The sequence below is a fragment of the Spermophilus citellus genome (genome assembly GCF_964194105.1).
Source record: "Spermophilus citellus genome assembly, chromosome: 6".
NCBI classification, from domain to species: Eukaryota; Metazoa; Chordata; class Mammalia; order Rodentia; family Sciuridae; genus Spermophilus; species Spermophilus citellus.
The window spans coordinates 30,757,961-30,772,798 of record NC_138187.1 but is presented as its reverse complement, the minus strand read 5'-3'; the positions used below and the strand labels follow the sequence as shown (position 1 = coordinate 30,772,798).

Below are 14,838 nucleotides of genomic sequence, written 5' to 3'. Positions count from 1 at the left end.
GGGGGGAAAGAGAGAGAGGTCATCTAATAACTGAAGCAAGCTCATGCTTGGGAAATGTTTTGTTTTGTTTGGTACCTGGGACTGAATTCAGGGGCACTCAATCACTGAACCACATCCCCCAGTCCTATTTTGTATTTTATTGGAGACAGGGTCTCACTGAGTTTCTTAGTGCTTCATTTTTGCTGAGACTGGCCTTGAACTTGAGATCCTCCTGTCTCAGCCTCCTGAGCTGCTGGGATTACAAGCATGCCTGGCTTGGAAAATACTTTGGGTTAATAAAATGTGCTGCTTTTAGGAATTAATTCCCATTGTATCAACAGTGGGCTGTACATTACTTCTAATATGCTTGGAAAGGCCCCAAATACCAAATGGTAAATGGGGTAGCTTAGGGTGTGATAGTGACCAGAACCTTATATACAACTTCTCGACAGTCTGTTTACCCAGAAATGAGGTATACTCCTCTGAAAGGAAATTGCTTTAGTAGATAAATCCATTGCTGAAGCCATCTGAATTTATCCTATTAAGTCAGTTATCAAGTTAACAAACTTATGAAACAGTTGCATTAAAACAATGTACTTGGGGGAAAGGAAGGACAGCAAAATAAAATAGACATTATTATTGCTGTATGTATATATGTGACTGCATGACCAATGTGATTCTGCAACCTGTACACTCAGAAAAATGAGAAATTATACCCCATCTGATTCAAATGTATGATATGTCAAGATCATTGTACTGTCATGTGTATCTAATTAAAACAAATAAAAATTAAAATTAAAAATAAACAAACAAACAAACAAAAAACAATGCACTTTCAGATATATGGGCCATGTGGTGATCAACAGAGATCTCACAAACACCCCAGATCTTTACTTATCTTGGGGTCTTTTCCAAACAAACTAAATTGGCACCAGACAAACCAAACCTGCGAAGGACAAGGCCAGAATTTCTGGACTACCAAATAGTTCAAGAACCCCACATTAGTTTAAAAGAAATCCCAAATTTATGAAATAACCCCAGAAAACAGAAAAGGAAGGACAAGGGTCTATGCACACTGCCAGTGAGACTAAGGAACAACCAGACTTTGGGCCCACAGATTTCTAAAATTCATTTTTCCATTTTATCAAAAAAAAAAAAAAAAAAAGCAGCAAAGGTGGCAGAGTGCTTGCTTGGCGTGTGCAAGGCCCTGTGTTCAATTCCCAACACTCTAAGGACAAAAAATAAATAAATAAGCAGCAAAGGGCAGTCAATTCTGGTTCAAGGGAAAGGAGAGAGCTGGAACAATATTAATTTCACAGCTGCAGGGACATTCCCTACCTGTTCCCCTCCTCCAGGGTCAGTATCCATGAATGGCATTATAATCCCACCAGAGACACCATTCTGTAATCGGCAGCCCAGCCAGGGAGACTGCTTAGATCCCAACTGTCCAGTTTCAGCCACCCTCCAGGGTAAGATATAGACAAAAGGAATTTTATGCAGTTTGATCAAACTGGGGAAAAGCAGCTAGATTACTTCCCTGCCTGAATCCACAGAAGGGGTTACAATTTACAGAAACAGAAGCTGAGTGATATACACGTGGAGATTTAGCTAGGCTATGTGCAGCTGGAGAACATGCCAGTCTTAATTTCCTTGGCATCTGTCCTCAGCATGAGGAAGTTTGTTATTCTCAGCATGAGGAAATCCGGGAGCTCTGCTTCATTAACAGCCTCAGATCCCAGCAGCTTTGTTGTCAGGTACCTTTTATCTTGGGATCCAACTAAAACCAGGCAGTCTCCTGTTTTTCATTGAACTTTCTTGTTTATCAACTTCCTTGGACTGCCTGCTATAGAAAGGAAAGAGGCCAGGTCCTTAACGTGGACTGACCCTTACCAAGCACTCCCCCCTCATTTCCTATGGGAATCGTCTCCCACACATGACCTCCCTCACCCCAGATACACATCTGTTCCAGCCAAATGGGACTAGTGCACTTGATGTTATCGACCACAAAATAGCTGTTTCTCTCTTTACCCTTTCATATCCTCTCTTCTGACAGGTCATTCATCCCAGGGAGCAATTCCTGCTGCTCTGGTAAGTTTATCCCCATGGCTAGAGGCCCTAGAACTCCCTGCTGTCCTACACTGACCTGTCTTTGCTGCAGCTGTCCCCCACACCAGCCCCAGTGCCAAGCCCTTAAGCCATTTTGTCTAGAGATGAGGTGATAGTTTAGAGAGAGAGCCTTGGGTCACTGGTGGGTTCCTGGTGTACAGGGGGTCAAGGAATGTTTGAAAGAGGACTGAATGGCTCAGCAGATATCCAAGCTTTATAGGAAAAAGTGGATAAAGGAAACAAAGTGAGGAGATTGTTGGGTTTCCCTTTTTTTTTAATTAATTTATTTTTTTTAGTGTTCAATTCCTTTATTTTTGTGTGTGTGTGTGTGTTCTTTCTTATCTGAAGGTCTTAAGGTTAATTTCTAGCTTACCATTTTCTTTTTTTTTATTGATTGTTCAAAACATTACAAAGCTCTTGACATCTTTTGTATTGCCAATGGACCCAAAGAGGACTTACATTGGTGGTTCCTAAACTTGATTGTGCATCAAAGTCAAACTAGAGGCCAGGTACGGCGGCACATACCTATAATGCCAGAGGCTTGAGAGGTTGAGACAGAAGGATCACAAGTTCAAAACCAGCCTCAGCAATGGCAAGGCACTAAGCAACTCAGTAAGACCCTGTCTCTAAATAAAATACAAAAAAAGGATGGGGATGTGGTTCAGTGCTCAAGAGCCCCTGAGTTCAATCCTTGGTACCCAATAATAAATAAATAAAGATAAAAAGAAAAGAAAAAAGAAGAAGACTTTAAACTAGTTGGAACATTCTATGCTCCACTCTCTAAAATGCCCAGTTGTGCTCCTGGTCAGGATAGGAGGTCCTGTGATCCTGGTCAGTCTATAGCAGTGAGCTTTGAGGTCACTAGGGGTGACAGCATCCTGTTTTCCTAGAGTATACTTGATCTCTGCAAAGCACCCAAGACACAGGATCTGGCTCTGAGGGGGCCCATCATGGGAAGGGGAGGCCAGTCCAGTTGGAGAGCGTATCATGGTAGCCCTAGGGTTACCATGCTACAGGCAGAGTGTGGGGAGTCCTTCCCTTGAGTTCCCACCATCTCTCTCCAGATGTGTCTGGGACACTGGCCCGAAACCCAGCCTCTCTAAGAAACCTCCAAACCATCTTCTCTGTGAGTTTCACTCATGGTGCTGGAGGGCCAGATCCATCTTAACATACGGTGTTCTCAGAGAGATGTCTGCATTGTGTCTATCTCCATTAGCTATTCATGGATAAAAAGCTTTCACTCCAGTCCCTTATGTCCAGGGGACCGACACAGGCATTCACTGCCCTCCAAGATCTTTCCCTCTTTCCCATGCCTACTGCTAACTATCATCTGCCTTTCCCTGACACAAAGCCTGAAGCATAGGATGCTTTAATAGGTGTTTATTTACCTGAGCAACACGGAATAGTTATTTCTATACCTCTCTTTTGTCAGGCACACATTCTGCCTGTCTGGGTACCCAGCTGAGCATCTGTGCCATTCCTTGAGAAGTCTCGGGACTGCTATGTGCCTTGCTCCTCCCCAAGCAGCACATAAGCTTGCTTTCTTCTGAAACCCCCATGGTATTTACAGAGAGACAGTACAGTGGTGTGATGAAGGCCCAAGCTCTGTAGACAGACTGGTTTTGGTCCCTGCCATGGCTTCCTGGCTCTGGAGCGATGGGCAAGTGGTTCAACCACTGTGTCTCAGTTTTCCCATCTGTAAACAGGGTTATTCACAGGACTAAAACCACACCAGATTGTTGTGAAGACAAGCTACAACAATGGCTGGCACTTGGGAAAGCAGTTATTAAGGATCAGCTCTTCTTACCATTACTGTTCCTCTCTTGGCATCTCGTTCTACCTTGTGTTATCAATATGGGCCTTATGTCCTGCTGGACTGGTGCCCTTCAACACAGGAACTATGTATGGTTCATTTATCATTGTGTTCCTGTACAGTGAAAGTGCTTTCTTATTGAACTGCTGTTGAAGAGCTTCAAGCATGGGTGAGAGAAAGGGGGTGTTTGAGGAGGGTTGGGTATCCCTCTGGCAGTCTGGGGATAAGAGATGTAGCCTGCACTTTAGGCACCAACTGTATCTGAATCTCACTGCACCATTTTTTGTGTATCTGGTGAACTCCTTTCTCTTTCCAGCCTTCCTGTGTCTCTAGGATTACTGGTGTGTGCCACCATACCCTGCTAGTTGCATTATTTTAAATGTAGTCATGAAGAGATGAATAAAAAATTACATATGCAAAGATATTTTGTATCTTCCTGAAGAGGGAAAAGGAAGGCAGTAAAGGTACCACAGAATTTATATAAAAATTAGTTAACTTGTGACACACTTGGAAGAATGCTTGACACATCATAAATGCTCAATGGATGCTACTTATTACTTTTACTTTGTGTGTGTGCACATGCACACATGCACATGCTTGAAATCAAACCCAGGGCCTAAGAACACAATCTACTGCTATTTTTTCTATTATGAAAGTAATATATATTTGTGGTAGAAAAGTGTGAAAACGTAGGGGAATAAACCACCACAGTGAGGGAGTCCAATGTTTTAACAAGTAATAAATGACAGGGTTGGGGGGCCAACCACAATAATGAATGTACTAGATGCCGAGACAGCTCCAAGGAAATGATTAACTTGGTCAGGGTGGAAGGTGGTATGCGCAGTGGACCAGAAAGGCCCCACAGCACAGGCAAAGCTTATAATAAGGTTCTCAAAGACAGTTTGTCAGGACAGGAATGGAGGGCATTCAGGAAGAAGGAGTAGCAGGTGCAGTGGGACAGAGGCGCTGCACCGTATTTATGTACCTGTGACTGTAGTTTTGCAAAACTGCCAGGGGAAGGTGGTAGGAAGGAGTGGGTGAGAGCAATGTCAAGAGGTTAGAACAAGGAAGGGGGCTGGGCTAGGACTTCCTGTGGCATGATGAAGAATCTGAACTTTGACCTAGGATGAGAGGGACCAAGGAAAATTCTGAGATGGTGGCTTCCAAATTGCATTTTAGAAAGAGAACTCATGCATGGGAATGAAGAACGGACTGAGGGAGAATGAAGGAAGCAGATAGACTTAAGGCTGGTGTCAAAATCCTGGACAGAGTCAAGGATGGCCTATGGCAACAAGGGAGTCACAGGAATGGGGAACAAAGGATGGGTCAGATATTGATTGACAGCGGCAGGGTGAGGAGATGGAAAGAAACAATGCCTCTGGAATTCCTGTGTTTCTAGCTAAGGCTGAATGGGAAGTTGGTGATGTCAGCAACCCAACAGGGAGTACAAAAGAAAAACCACTTGTGGAGGAAGCTCAGAAGAAACCTGTGTTATTTCTGGAAAACTACTCTGGTGACCATATTTATCTTTGCATATGAAAATACTTATGTAATTTTTTTTTATTCATCTCAGAACCTTTCTCTTCATGACTACATTTAAAGTAATGCAACTAGCAGGGTATGGTGGCGCACACCAGTAATCCTATCGACACAAGAAGCTGAGACAGGAGGACCACAAGTTCAAGGTCAGCTCAGGCAATTTAGCAAGACCCTGTGTCAAAATAAAAAGGACTAGGGGATATAGTTCAGTGGTAAAGAATCCCTGGGTTCAATCCCCAGTACCACACACACACAAACACAAAGCAGCTAACTGGGCTTTATTTTTCAAGTGGAAGAAAATTATTAAACTCTAGAAAACAATGTATAAATAAAAATATCTCTGGGGAGATTTAAAAAACAATCTTTTACTAAAAAGGAACAGTTCATTAAGATGCTCTTCTCCACCACTCCATGGTTCATACTTCTGTTACCTGAAATGTTCAGATTAAACTGGACTTTTCTCTTAGTTGAAAACATATCCTTTGTCAAAATCCTTTGGGTTGTATTTCAAATAACAGGGATGATTTGGAATGGGAGGAACTATCAATAATGAAATTATTTTTGCTATGACTGAATATGTCCTTGCAAATCTTGTCTGTCCCTCTTATTTTTTTTAATATGTCTTTAGTTGTTGATGGACCTTTATTTTATTCATTTATTTATATTCGGTGCTGAGAGTTGAAAGCAGTGCCACACACATGCTAGGCAAGCCCTCTACCACTGAGCCACAACCCAGCCCCTCTTTTATTTTTACAAATGACTACATTGTGTAGGTTGAGAAGAAAACATCAGAAGCTACCAGGGGAATTTAAAAGGAGGTAGAATTCAGCCCAACTTAATTTCCAGTAATTAGAAGGATGAACACTGGAGTGGTAGGTATGCTTTTGCCCTGTGCAACAGAGAGCCTCCCATCCCAGCAGCTTTAACAGAGAAAGGCCAGCCTCAGCAACTTATGGAGGCCATAATCAACTTGGTGAGAATCTGTCTATAAATTTTAAAAAAAAAAATCAAAATAAATAAATAAATAAATGGGTTAGGGATGTAGCTCAGCGCCCCTGAGCTAAATCCCTAGCAACCCCTGCCCCCCCAAAAATGGTTTCTTTGACTCTGGTTTTTATTGATTGCATGTGAAGAGCTGAACATCAGAATGCCTGTGGGCAAACTCACGGGCATGAGTGTTGGATGTTTCTGAGGCTTTGTTATTTTGCTGTTTCATGTGTCAAGAGGAGCAACAAGAAGACATAAGGTTACTCTGATGTGTAGAGATGGGCTCAAGGACAGCCTGGACTCTAAGGCTGAGCTAGAATTTTTATTCTATAAATTTATTCTATCATTTTATTCTTCTATAAGGGAGAAGCCACTGAAAGGTTTCCAACGATAAGACTGGCGTAGTGCCAACCTTCCCATGTTTCCCCACCTCACAGCCATCATTTGGGCCATGTGGCCCAGATACCCACCAAGCAGAGCAGCCCAGGGGAGATCTATTCTCTAATCTCACCATCTTATCTCACTGGGTAACTGCTTTTGTCTATAAATTGGAAATAATACCAACACCTGCTTCACACAGATTGTTGTGAGGATCCAATGACTGAATATATGAAAAACACTTGGAAAGGGGCCAAGTAAGGCTAGCACAGAGAAAGGCCAAGTGTCAGCTTCTGTTACCATCACCTGGAAAGCCACTCTCTTCCTCAACCCAGGAAACTTCCCTGAAAATAATCTCTTTCCACTCATTCCAAGCTTACCTAACCTGCCTCAAGACTCAACGCTACTTAGATGTGGGAGGTTACAGAGTATGAAGAAAACTACAGGTTTTGACTCAAGAGCTTACAGATATTTTGAGGGGAACACTAAGTGGGAAAGGCATATCTAGTTTGAAATGAACAAGTCCAGTGTGAATGCTATGCTGGAGACCCAACACTGAACTTGTGAGATCAGTACCACACATGCAGTCTAATGACTCATTTGCACAGAGGTGATAGCTGAAGCCTGGGGAATAAATAGATTCCAACGATAATAGTATAGAAAAAAATCATGGAAAATAGGGATGATATGTAGGAAAATAAAGTAAAATGTAGTTTCAAAATTATTTTTAAAATCTTGACTTTTCACATAACAACCATGATCAGCAATAGGCCCTACTAGGACCTTCTGAAGAATTCAGTCATGAGATCCTTTTGGGGCGATTTCAGTCTGTTTCCACATCTGAGCAGAGGAGCTAAGCCTTCATGTTTAGTGACTACCCATCACCCAGCTATCTTACCTGCTAAGAGGTCTTTTCCAGAGACGCACAAAATGAATTCCTCCTCACTCTGTCTTCTAAGATTTAGCTCAGCTTTAACTTCTACCCAGCAAGAAAAATTTTAACTATTCCATGACTATTTCTTCCTTCTCAGTGTAAATTTTAACTCTATTCCCAGAATCATATAGGTCTGACTTCGAGCTCAAAAATCTATAATTCCAATATCGGTAATTCAAGCCCACACTTTGAATAATAAAGTGAATCTGCAAATATGTGGCAAATATTAAAAGTCAAAACGACTGGGTAAGAAAAAGGGAATCTAACTGAAATTGATTTCCAGGCATGTACGAGTTTGTCAGGATGAACCCAGCTGCTATGTGTAACCATTAATCTCTAATAAAAAATAAATTTTAAAATCAAAATGATCAGTTTCATTAGTTTTGTGAAATTAAAAACAGATGATCAATCACAATATACAATCCAAAACTTTCCAAATAGGCCAGAGCTCCATACATTTTCTGAATTTCTTCAGATTTTCAACCTACCCTTATAGAGCAAATAGGCAAAACAAGAAATCTAAATTTGCCCACGACTACCCAACAACCAAGTACTCTCTTCTCAGGGACCCCATACCCCAGTACCACCATTCTATTTTCGGTTGCTGGTCTTATATATTGTACCACAGCCAGGCATGGTAGCACACCCACGTAATTCCAGTAAGTCAGGAGGCTGAGGCAGGAGGATCACAAGTTTGAAGCCAGCCTCAGCAATTTAACAAGGCCCTAAGCAACTTAGTGAGAACTTGTCTCAAAAAATAAAAAGGGGTGGGGATGTGGTTCAGTGGTTAAGTGTCCCTGGGTTTAATCCCTGGTACAAAAAAAAAAAAAAAAAGTATTGTGCCACACAGAATATCTGTAACTCATAAAATTCTAAATGGGATATGAGGGTGGGAGTGATTCTGAGATAGTCTTAGAAGAATGAGCCTGAGAGAAAGGGAAATCTCATGTTTGCAATTTAAAGAGAAACTGCTGTCCGTATCAAGTTTAATGTTCAAATTCCACTTATAGTCACCGTGTCCTGTTTTAGTTGAATGAATATGGTCCCTGTACAAAAAAAAAAAAAAAAAAAAAAACCACTAAATCTCCTTCTGAAAAAACTATTCTGTTTAATAGTGCACTTCATTAATGCTACAGGATGAGCAGGTGAGCAGGATCAGGGAAACACAATGGAAGATCATCCCTTGGCCCAGGAAAATTCAGGGAGCACCATCCTAACCCAGCAGGAGCCCTCCACCAGGCTCAAGCCACAGCCTGCCTCCTCTGGGCTTTCTCTTTATTTGCATTAATCCTCCGCGGCTGAAGTCAAATGTGGAGTCAGGAGAGTTCAGACTGCTGAGGCCAGATATTAGAGATGACAGAAGACAGAACAGGTTGGCAGAGTGAGCTCCTCAAAAGCATCCTTAATAACTAGAGGGTGGGATTAAATTACTTGTCCTCCCAGGGGTAGGAAGAGGGAGAGGGGACAGGAATCAGAGGCCAATGCTGTACGCTTCTTATCTGTTCCCTCAGGTTATTCACTGCTTACATGGCTTTCCCATTCAGTCCCACTACAACCAAGAGGACCATGAGGGGTCTGCCCATCTCACTAAGCAACTTAGTGAGATGCTGAGGCAAAATAAAAAAATTTTAAAAAGGGCTGGGGATGTTGCTCTTGGATTTGTGATCTTGCTGTGCCAAGAGCCCTACAGGATACAGTCATCACAGAAATTCTCTCTGGGGTCTTTTCCCCCTCCTCAATAAAATAGCAAACCCCTCAACACCTAGTTTCTCCAAGTTATGAAATCACGAAACAACACAAATCTTAAAGCTGAATTGGGAAGAGTGGCTTTGAAATACAGCCTCCATTTCCCTTCCCAGCAAATAGGAGGACCCAGAACATTCTTTCTGCTGCCTTCTGTGCTACTGTACATGACTCCAACTAGTGGAATCCTTGGAATTTTGTTCCTACTAAGCTTCCACTCCCCACCTTGGAAAGAAAGGCTCCTCTGGTGTAAGAAGAATGAATGGTTAGTGCAATCTCCCACCCAAATAAGTTTGACTGGACTCCAGGCTTCCTTCTGTTCCCTGCACTTTATCCACTGCTTGCCTTACAGATTTTCAAGGCTGGTGTCACTGCTGAGAAATCTAGTAGGTTGCTGATCACCCAATCTGTCCCTTTTCTAAAGTGAAAGGTCTGAGGTGGAAGGGACACATCCTAACTTGTTCACACTTATGCAGTAAGGCAAGAGCTCTTTCAACTCAGGGGAAGTGAGGAAAATAGTATGTGGCTCTCTTTCATGTAGACTCTCTGATACTTAATTCAGCAGTAACTCTGAGGGAACTTTTGCTCATACCCGTTACATTCAAAGGCTTCTCTCCAGTGTGAATCCTCTGGTGGCGAACAAGAGCAGAGCTATACCTGAAGGCTTTCCCACACTCACTACATTCATAGGGATTCTCCCCTGTGTGGATTCTTTGATGCTGAATAAGGCCTGAACTGTAAGTAAACTTTCCTCCGCATTCCATACATTCGTAGGGCTTCTCTCCAGTGTGAATTCTCTGATGCTGATAGAGGTGTGAGCTCTGGCTGAAGGCCTTCCCACACTCATTACATTCATAGGGTTTTTCTCCAGTGTGGATTCTCTGATGATGAATAAGGGTAGAGCTCCTACTGAAGGCCTTCCCACATTCATTACAGGCATAGGGCTTTTCACCAGTGTGGATTCTCTGATGGTGAGTCAGGGTGGAGCTCCAGCTAAAAGTTTTTCCACACTCATTACATTCATAAGGTTTCTCCCCGGTGTGGATCCTCCGATGGAGAATGAGAGCAGAGCTACAACTGAAGGTCTTTCCACAATCATTACATTCATAAGGCTTCTCCCCAGTGTGGATTCTCTGGTGCTGAATAAGATGAGAACTCTGGCTGAAAGCCTTCCCACATTCAGTACATTCATAGGGCTTTTCCCCAGTGTGGATTCTCTGATGTTGAATAAGGTCTGAAGTTCGATTAAAGCTCTTGTTACATTCATCACACTTATGGGGTCTGTCTCCCATAAGAAGTCTCTGATGGGAAATAAGGTTGGAATTCACAGTGTAGCTATTCCTAAACTCATTATGTTTCTCCTTTCTCTCTCCCACAGTGGTAAGCTTTTCCTTAACTGTCACATGACCAAAATCTTGTATTTTCCTATTCAATCTTTCTCCAGAGGAGTTCCCTAGTTGCCTCTTTAGACTAACTTCTTGTTCATAGGTTTCTTCAAACTTAAGACCCTGAGAAATATCCTTCTGGAATCGTCTCAACAGCACCCCATGTGATCCTGTATCTTCAGAAATGTCTTGATCATTTTTAGTTCTGGATTCACCATCTAGCACAATTAAAAAAAAAAAAAGCAAATGTCACTTGTTCCTTGCGCAAAAAAGAATAAAATACAGAGGACAAGATAATTGTGTGACTTGTATTTGTAGTGCTAAAAGTACATACCTAAAAGAGGCCTACTTAAGTGTAGCTAAGGTACAACAAGATAAACAGGCTAAGGAAACAGGGAAAGAGCAAGGCAAAAAGCAAAATCAAGGAGAAAAGAGTTAAAAGTACACAGAAAGCTGAGGATGTAAAGAGGATTTATGGAGTCAGTGGAGAGTTGGGAACCAAAATTATTAACAGGAAAGCCATATTGCTTAATGAAATCTCCAAGGAGAAGTCAAAGTCTGTATATATAATTCAGGAGATAGATGGTTACTGCAAAGACAATTTTAAAAATGACAGAGAAGCTGGGCATGCCCAGTGACTTAGAAGGCTGAGGCAGGAGTATCACAAATTCAAGGTCCACCTCGGTAATCTAGTGAGGCCCTAAGCAACTTAGTGAGATGCTGAGGCAAAATTAAAAAAAAAAAAAAAATTTAAAAAGGGCTGGGGATGTTGCTCAGCGATAAAGCACACCTGGGTTCAATTCCTGGGCTCAATCCCAGTAACAAAATTGAAAAAGAAAAAACAAAAAACAAAAACAGGAGAGTCAGGGTTCATGCCTATAATCCCAGGGACTTGGAAAGCTGAGGTAGGAGGATCTCAAATTTGAGGCCAGACTAAGCAACTCAGTGAGACCCTGTCTCACATAAGAAGTAAAAAAGGCTGGAAATGTAGCTCAATGGTAGAACATCCCTGGGTTCAATTCCCTGTACCACTGAAACAAAAATGATGGGGATACAGGACATGGTGGCCCCGACTATAATTCGAGCTACTTGGGAAACTGAGACAGGAAAGAAGATCATAAGTTTGAGGCCAGCCTGGCAACTTAGCAATATCCTGTTTCAAACTAAAAAGGACTAGGGATGTAGCTCAGTAGCACAGCACTTGCCTAACATGTGCAAGGCTCTGAGATCCTTCCCCTTACTTACTGCTCAGTACTGCGGAAAAAAGAAAAAAAAGAAAAGAAGGGGGCTGCGGTTGTGGCTCAGTGGTAGAGTGCTCGCCTAGCACTTGCAAGGTGCTGGGTTAGATCCTCAGCACCACATAAAAATAAATAAATAAAATATTAAAAAAAGAAAAAAGAAAAAACGAGAGGAAAGCAAATATGAAAAACTAACATAGATACTTGATGAGAAAGTTGATGAGAGTGCTAAGAAACATGTGGGAGAGTGGAAAGGAGAAGAAGGGTGAAGATACTGAGGATTTCAATGGCCCCATGTGAGCAGAACAATCCCATCTGTAGTCACATCACATAAGCAACACCCACAGAAATAGGCAAAACAGCTTAGTCCACCTCTGGGCTCCAGGCCTAGAAAGCTGTGCTGGTGTGGGAGGCTATGTAAACCATATGTGACCTCTGTTTTCACTACTTCTGTTGGAGTTTCCAAACTTCAGGCACAGAGAATAACTGTAAAGGGTTCAGATAGTTAGCTTTTTTAGTTTATATATTTTTTAAAGCAGACAGGGCACTGAGGGTCAGAAATAGACACAGCTGTTTCTCCTGGCCTGAACAGGTATCTCTTTGGACTTCTCTGTTCTCAGTTCCTTTCCAACTCAGGACCCTGAACTCTTCCACTCATTCCAGCCAAGAGATGGTATCAGGATTCACAAATGGGAATCCTACTCATGGAGAGAGTCTTGGGACAAGGAAGTTTATCCTGCTCATACTAAGCTGTCCCAGAGTGCAATCTGAGATCTCAGATTTCCTATGAACAGAAAGGAATTATACAGGCAGGTCTCGGTTGGGAGTAAGGAAGACCCCTGGCTCTGCTCAGGAAAATAGTGTCACTAAAAGTGGGGCAAGAGATGAGGAATTAATCTTTTGTTGTTGTGGTGCTGGTGGTACTGGGGATTGAACCTAGGGTCTCATACATGCAAGGCAAGCACTCTACTAACTGAGCTGTATCCCTAGCCCTGAAGAATTAATCCTGAAGGTAATTTCTACTTACAAGTTTATATTTCTACAAAAGCAGCAGGTGCATGAGAACCTAAACAAAGCAAGCGGTCCCTAGGGCAATTCAACAGGGAAGGAAAGGCGAGTCCTAGAATTTTCACTTGGACACAAGGATCCCAACATACTTATTTTTCAGAAAAATCTCTGGATTGTATGTTCAGAGACCATGTGGAAAAAAGTTCAGATTTGGAGTTAAAAGATCCTTGGGGATCAATTTTTGCCACTTACCAGCTCTATGACAAAGCACAAGGCACTTGAGATCTCTGATCTTACTTTCCTCACCTATAAAATGAGGACAATAGGGCTGGGATGTACCTCAGTGGTAGAGTGTTTGCCTAGCATGTGCAAGGCCCTGGGTTCCATCCCCAGTACAAGGAAAAAAAAAAAAAAAAAAAAGAGGATAATACTAGCAACCTCAATTACAGCATTACTATGAGAATTAAATGAGAGAATATACATGAAAACTGCAAATTATTGTACAATAATAATTATTATTAGAATTTTTTGAGGCTGAGTCAATCACTACTTGTTTTCAGTCACTGGACTGTTTCTAGCAAACAAGGAAGCCACCAGACAGCCAGGAGCTCTGTTGAGAGCATGCAGCTCCTTACCCAGTGAGAATACATTCCCATAATTCTCTAGCATCACTTCCCTATAGAGATCCCTCTGAGCAGGTTCCAAACGCTTCCACTCCTTCCGGATAAAGTACACAGCTACATCTTCAAATGTCACCAACTCCTGAAACAACACAGCAATGCACACAATTTTAGGGTGAGGGCTGGGACCAGTAGCACCAAGAACACAAGTCAGGATAGGGTTGACTAATGCCTCTTTGGGAAGTGGGGAAAGGAGGTCTGAATAGAGAATGAGAGGTAAGAGTCTATGACAGAAGGTGAAGGACCATGGCTCAGTAGGAAGGACTATAGTCCTAATGGTCAGAATCCAGATTTAGGACACTGAATGGGATGTCACTGCACAAAAGCTGCCCACAAATTGGGAAGAAAATGGGTGAAGGGAACCAGAGCTCACCTGGGACTTGGCCTTTAGGAGTGCCGCTGCCAACATCTCATCCCCCAGGCTGTCCTTGTCAGAAAAGGCAGGAACTTTCGAAGAAGGAAGAGCTGAAAGATAATAAAAGGGCCCAGAAGTGAGTCAGTCTGTCTCTGACCTCTGGTCACTCTTCTTAATGAAAATGCCTAGTTTCATCTTTCCTGTGTTCTTGTCCACTCTCCCAAGCTGAGTCAGGAACAGGCTACACTCTTATGTCTTTTCTATCATTCTTCCACATCTCTAAGCACAAACTCCCACATGAAGTTCTCAGGCAGAGGAAAACGAGCAGTTTCTCCCCAGCCCTGACTGAAAATAAAGCTCATCTACTTTTTCTTTATTCCCAGATAAAATCTATATACTATAAATATTTCCTGTTCCTGTGCTTGATCACATAACTTTTCATATTTGTCTCTTAGACACTCTAAACCACTAGATATACTAGTCCTGACAAAAAGGGTCCTAAATGCTTTTTCCTGATAAGCATGAAAATAATTCCCATTCAGGCTGAAACTAGTTCAAAAGTCAGAGATAGTCTATAAAAGCAAGATATATTTTAGTGAATATCCACTTTATTCTTTTGCCCATGACCTACAAAATGATTCCCCAGAGTCTATTCTAAGAATTTGCTCCTGAAGAGCCCAAATTGTGACCATG

The 14,838-nt window shown here is 42.1% G+C and overlaps 1 protein-coding gene across 7 annotated transcripts in view; it reads right to left on the bottom strand.

Moving 5' to 3' along the window:
* Positions 1-846: 846 nt before the first annotated feature.
* Positions 847-14,838, bottom strand: part of ZNF3 (zinc finger protein 3) — a 27,167-nt gene continuing 13,175 nt past the window's right edge. For 6 of the 7 annotated variants that reach the window (XM_081296816.1, XM_081296817.1, XM_081296818.1 and 3 more), the window contains 3 exons: positions 14,164-14,255; positions 13,746-13,872; positions 847-11,082 (listed from right to left, as the gene is read on the bottom strand). In XM_081296816.1, coding sequence (XP_081152942.1) covers positions 10,013-11,082; positions 13,746-13,872; positions 14,164-14,255 — 1,289 coding nt within the window. In that variant the 3' untranslated portion in view covers positions 847-10,012. The remainder of the gene's footprint in view (positions 11,083-13,745; positions 13,873-14,163; positions 14,256-14,838) is intronic. The other variant, XR_014022373.1, reaches the window with a different exon arrangement.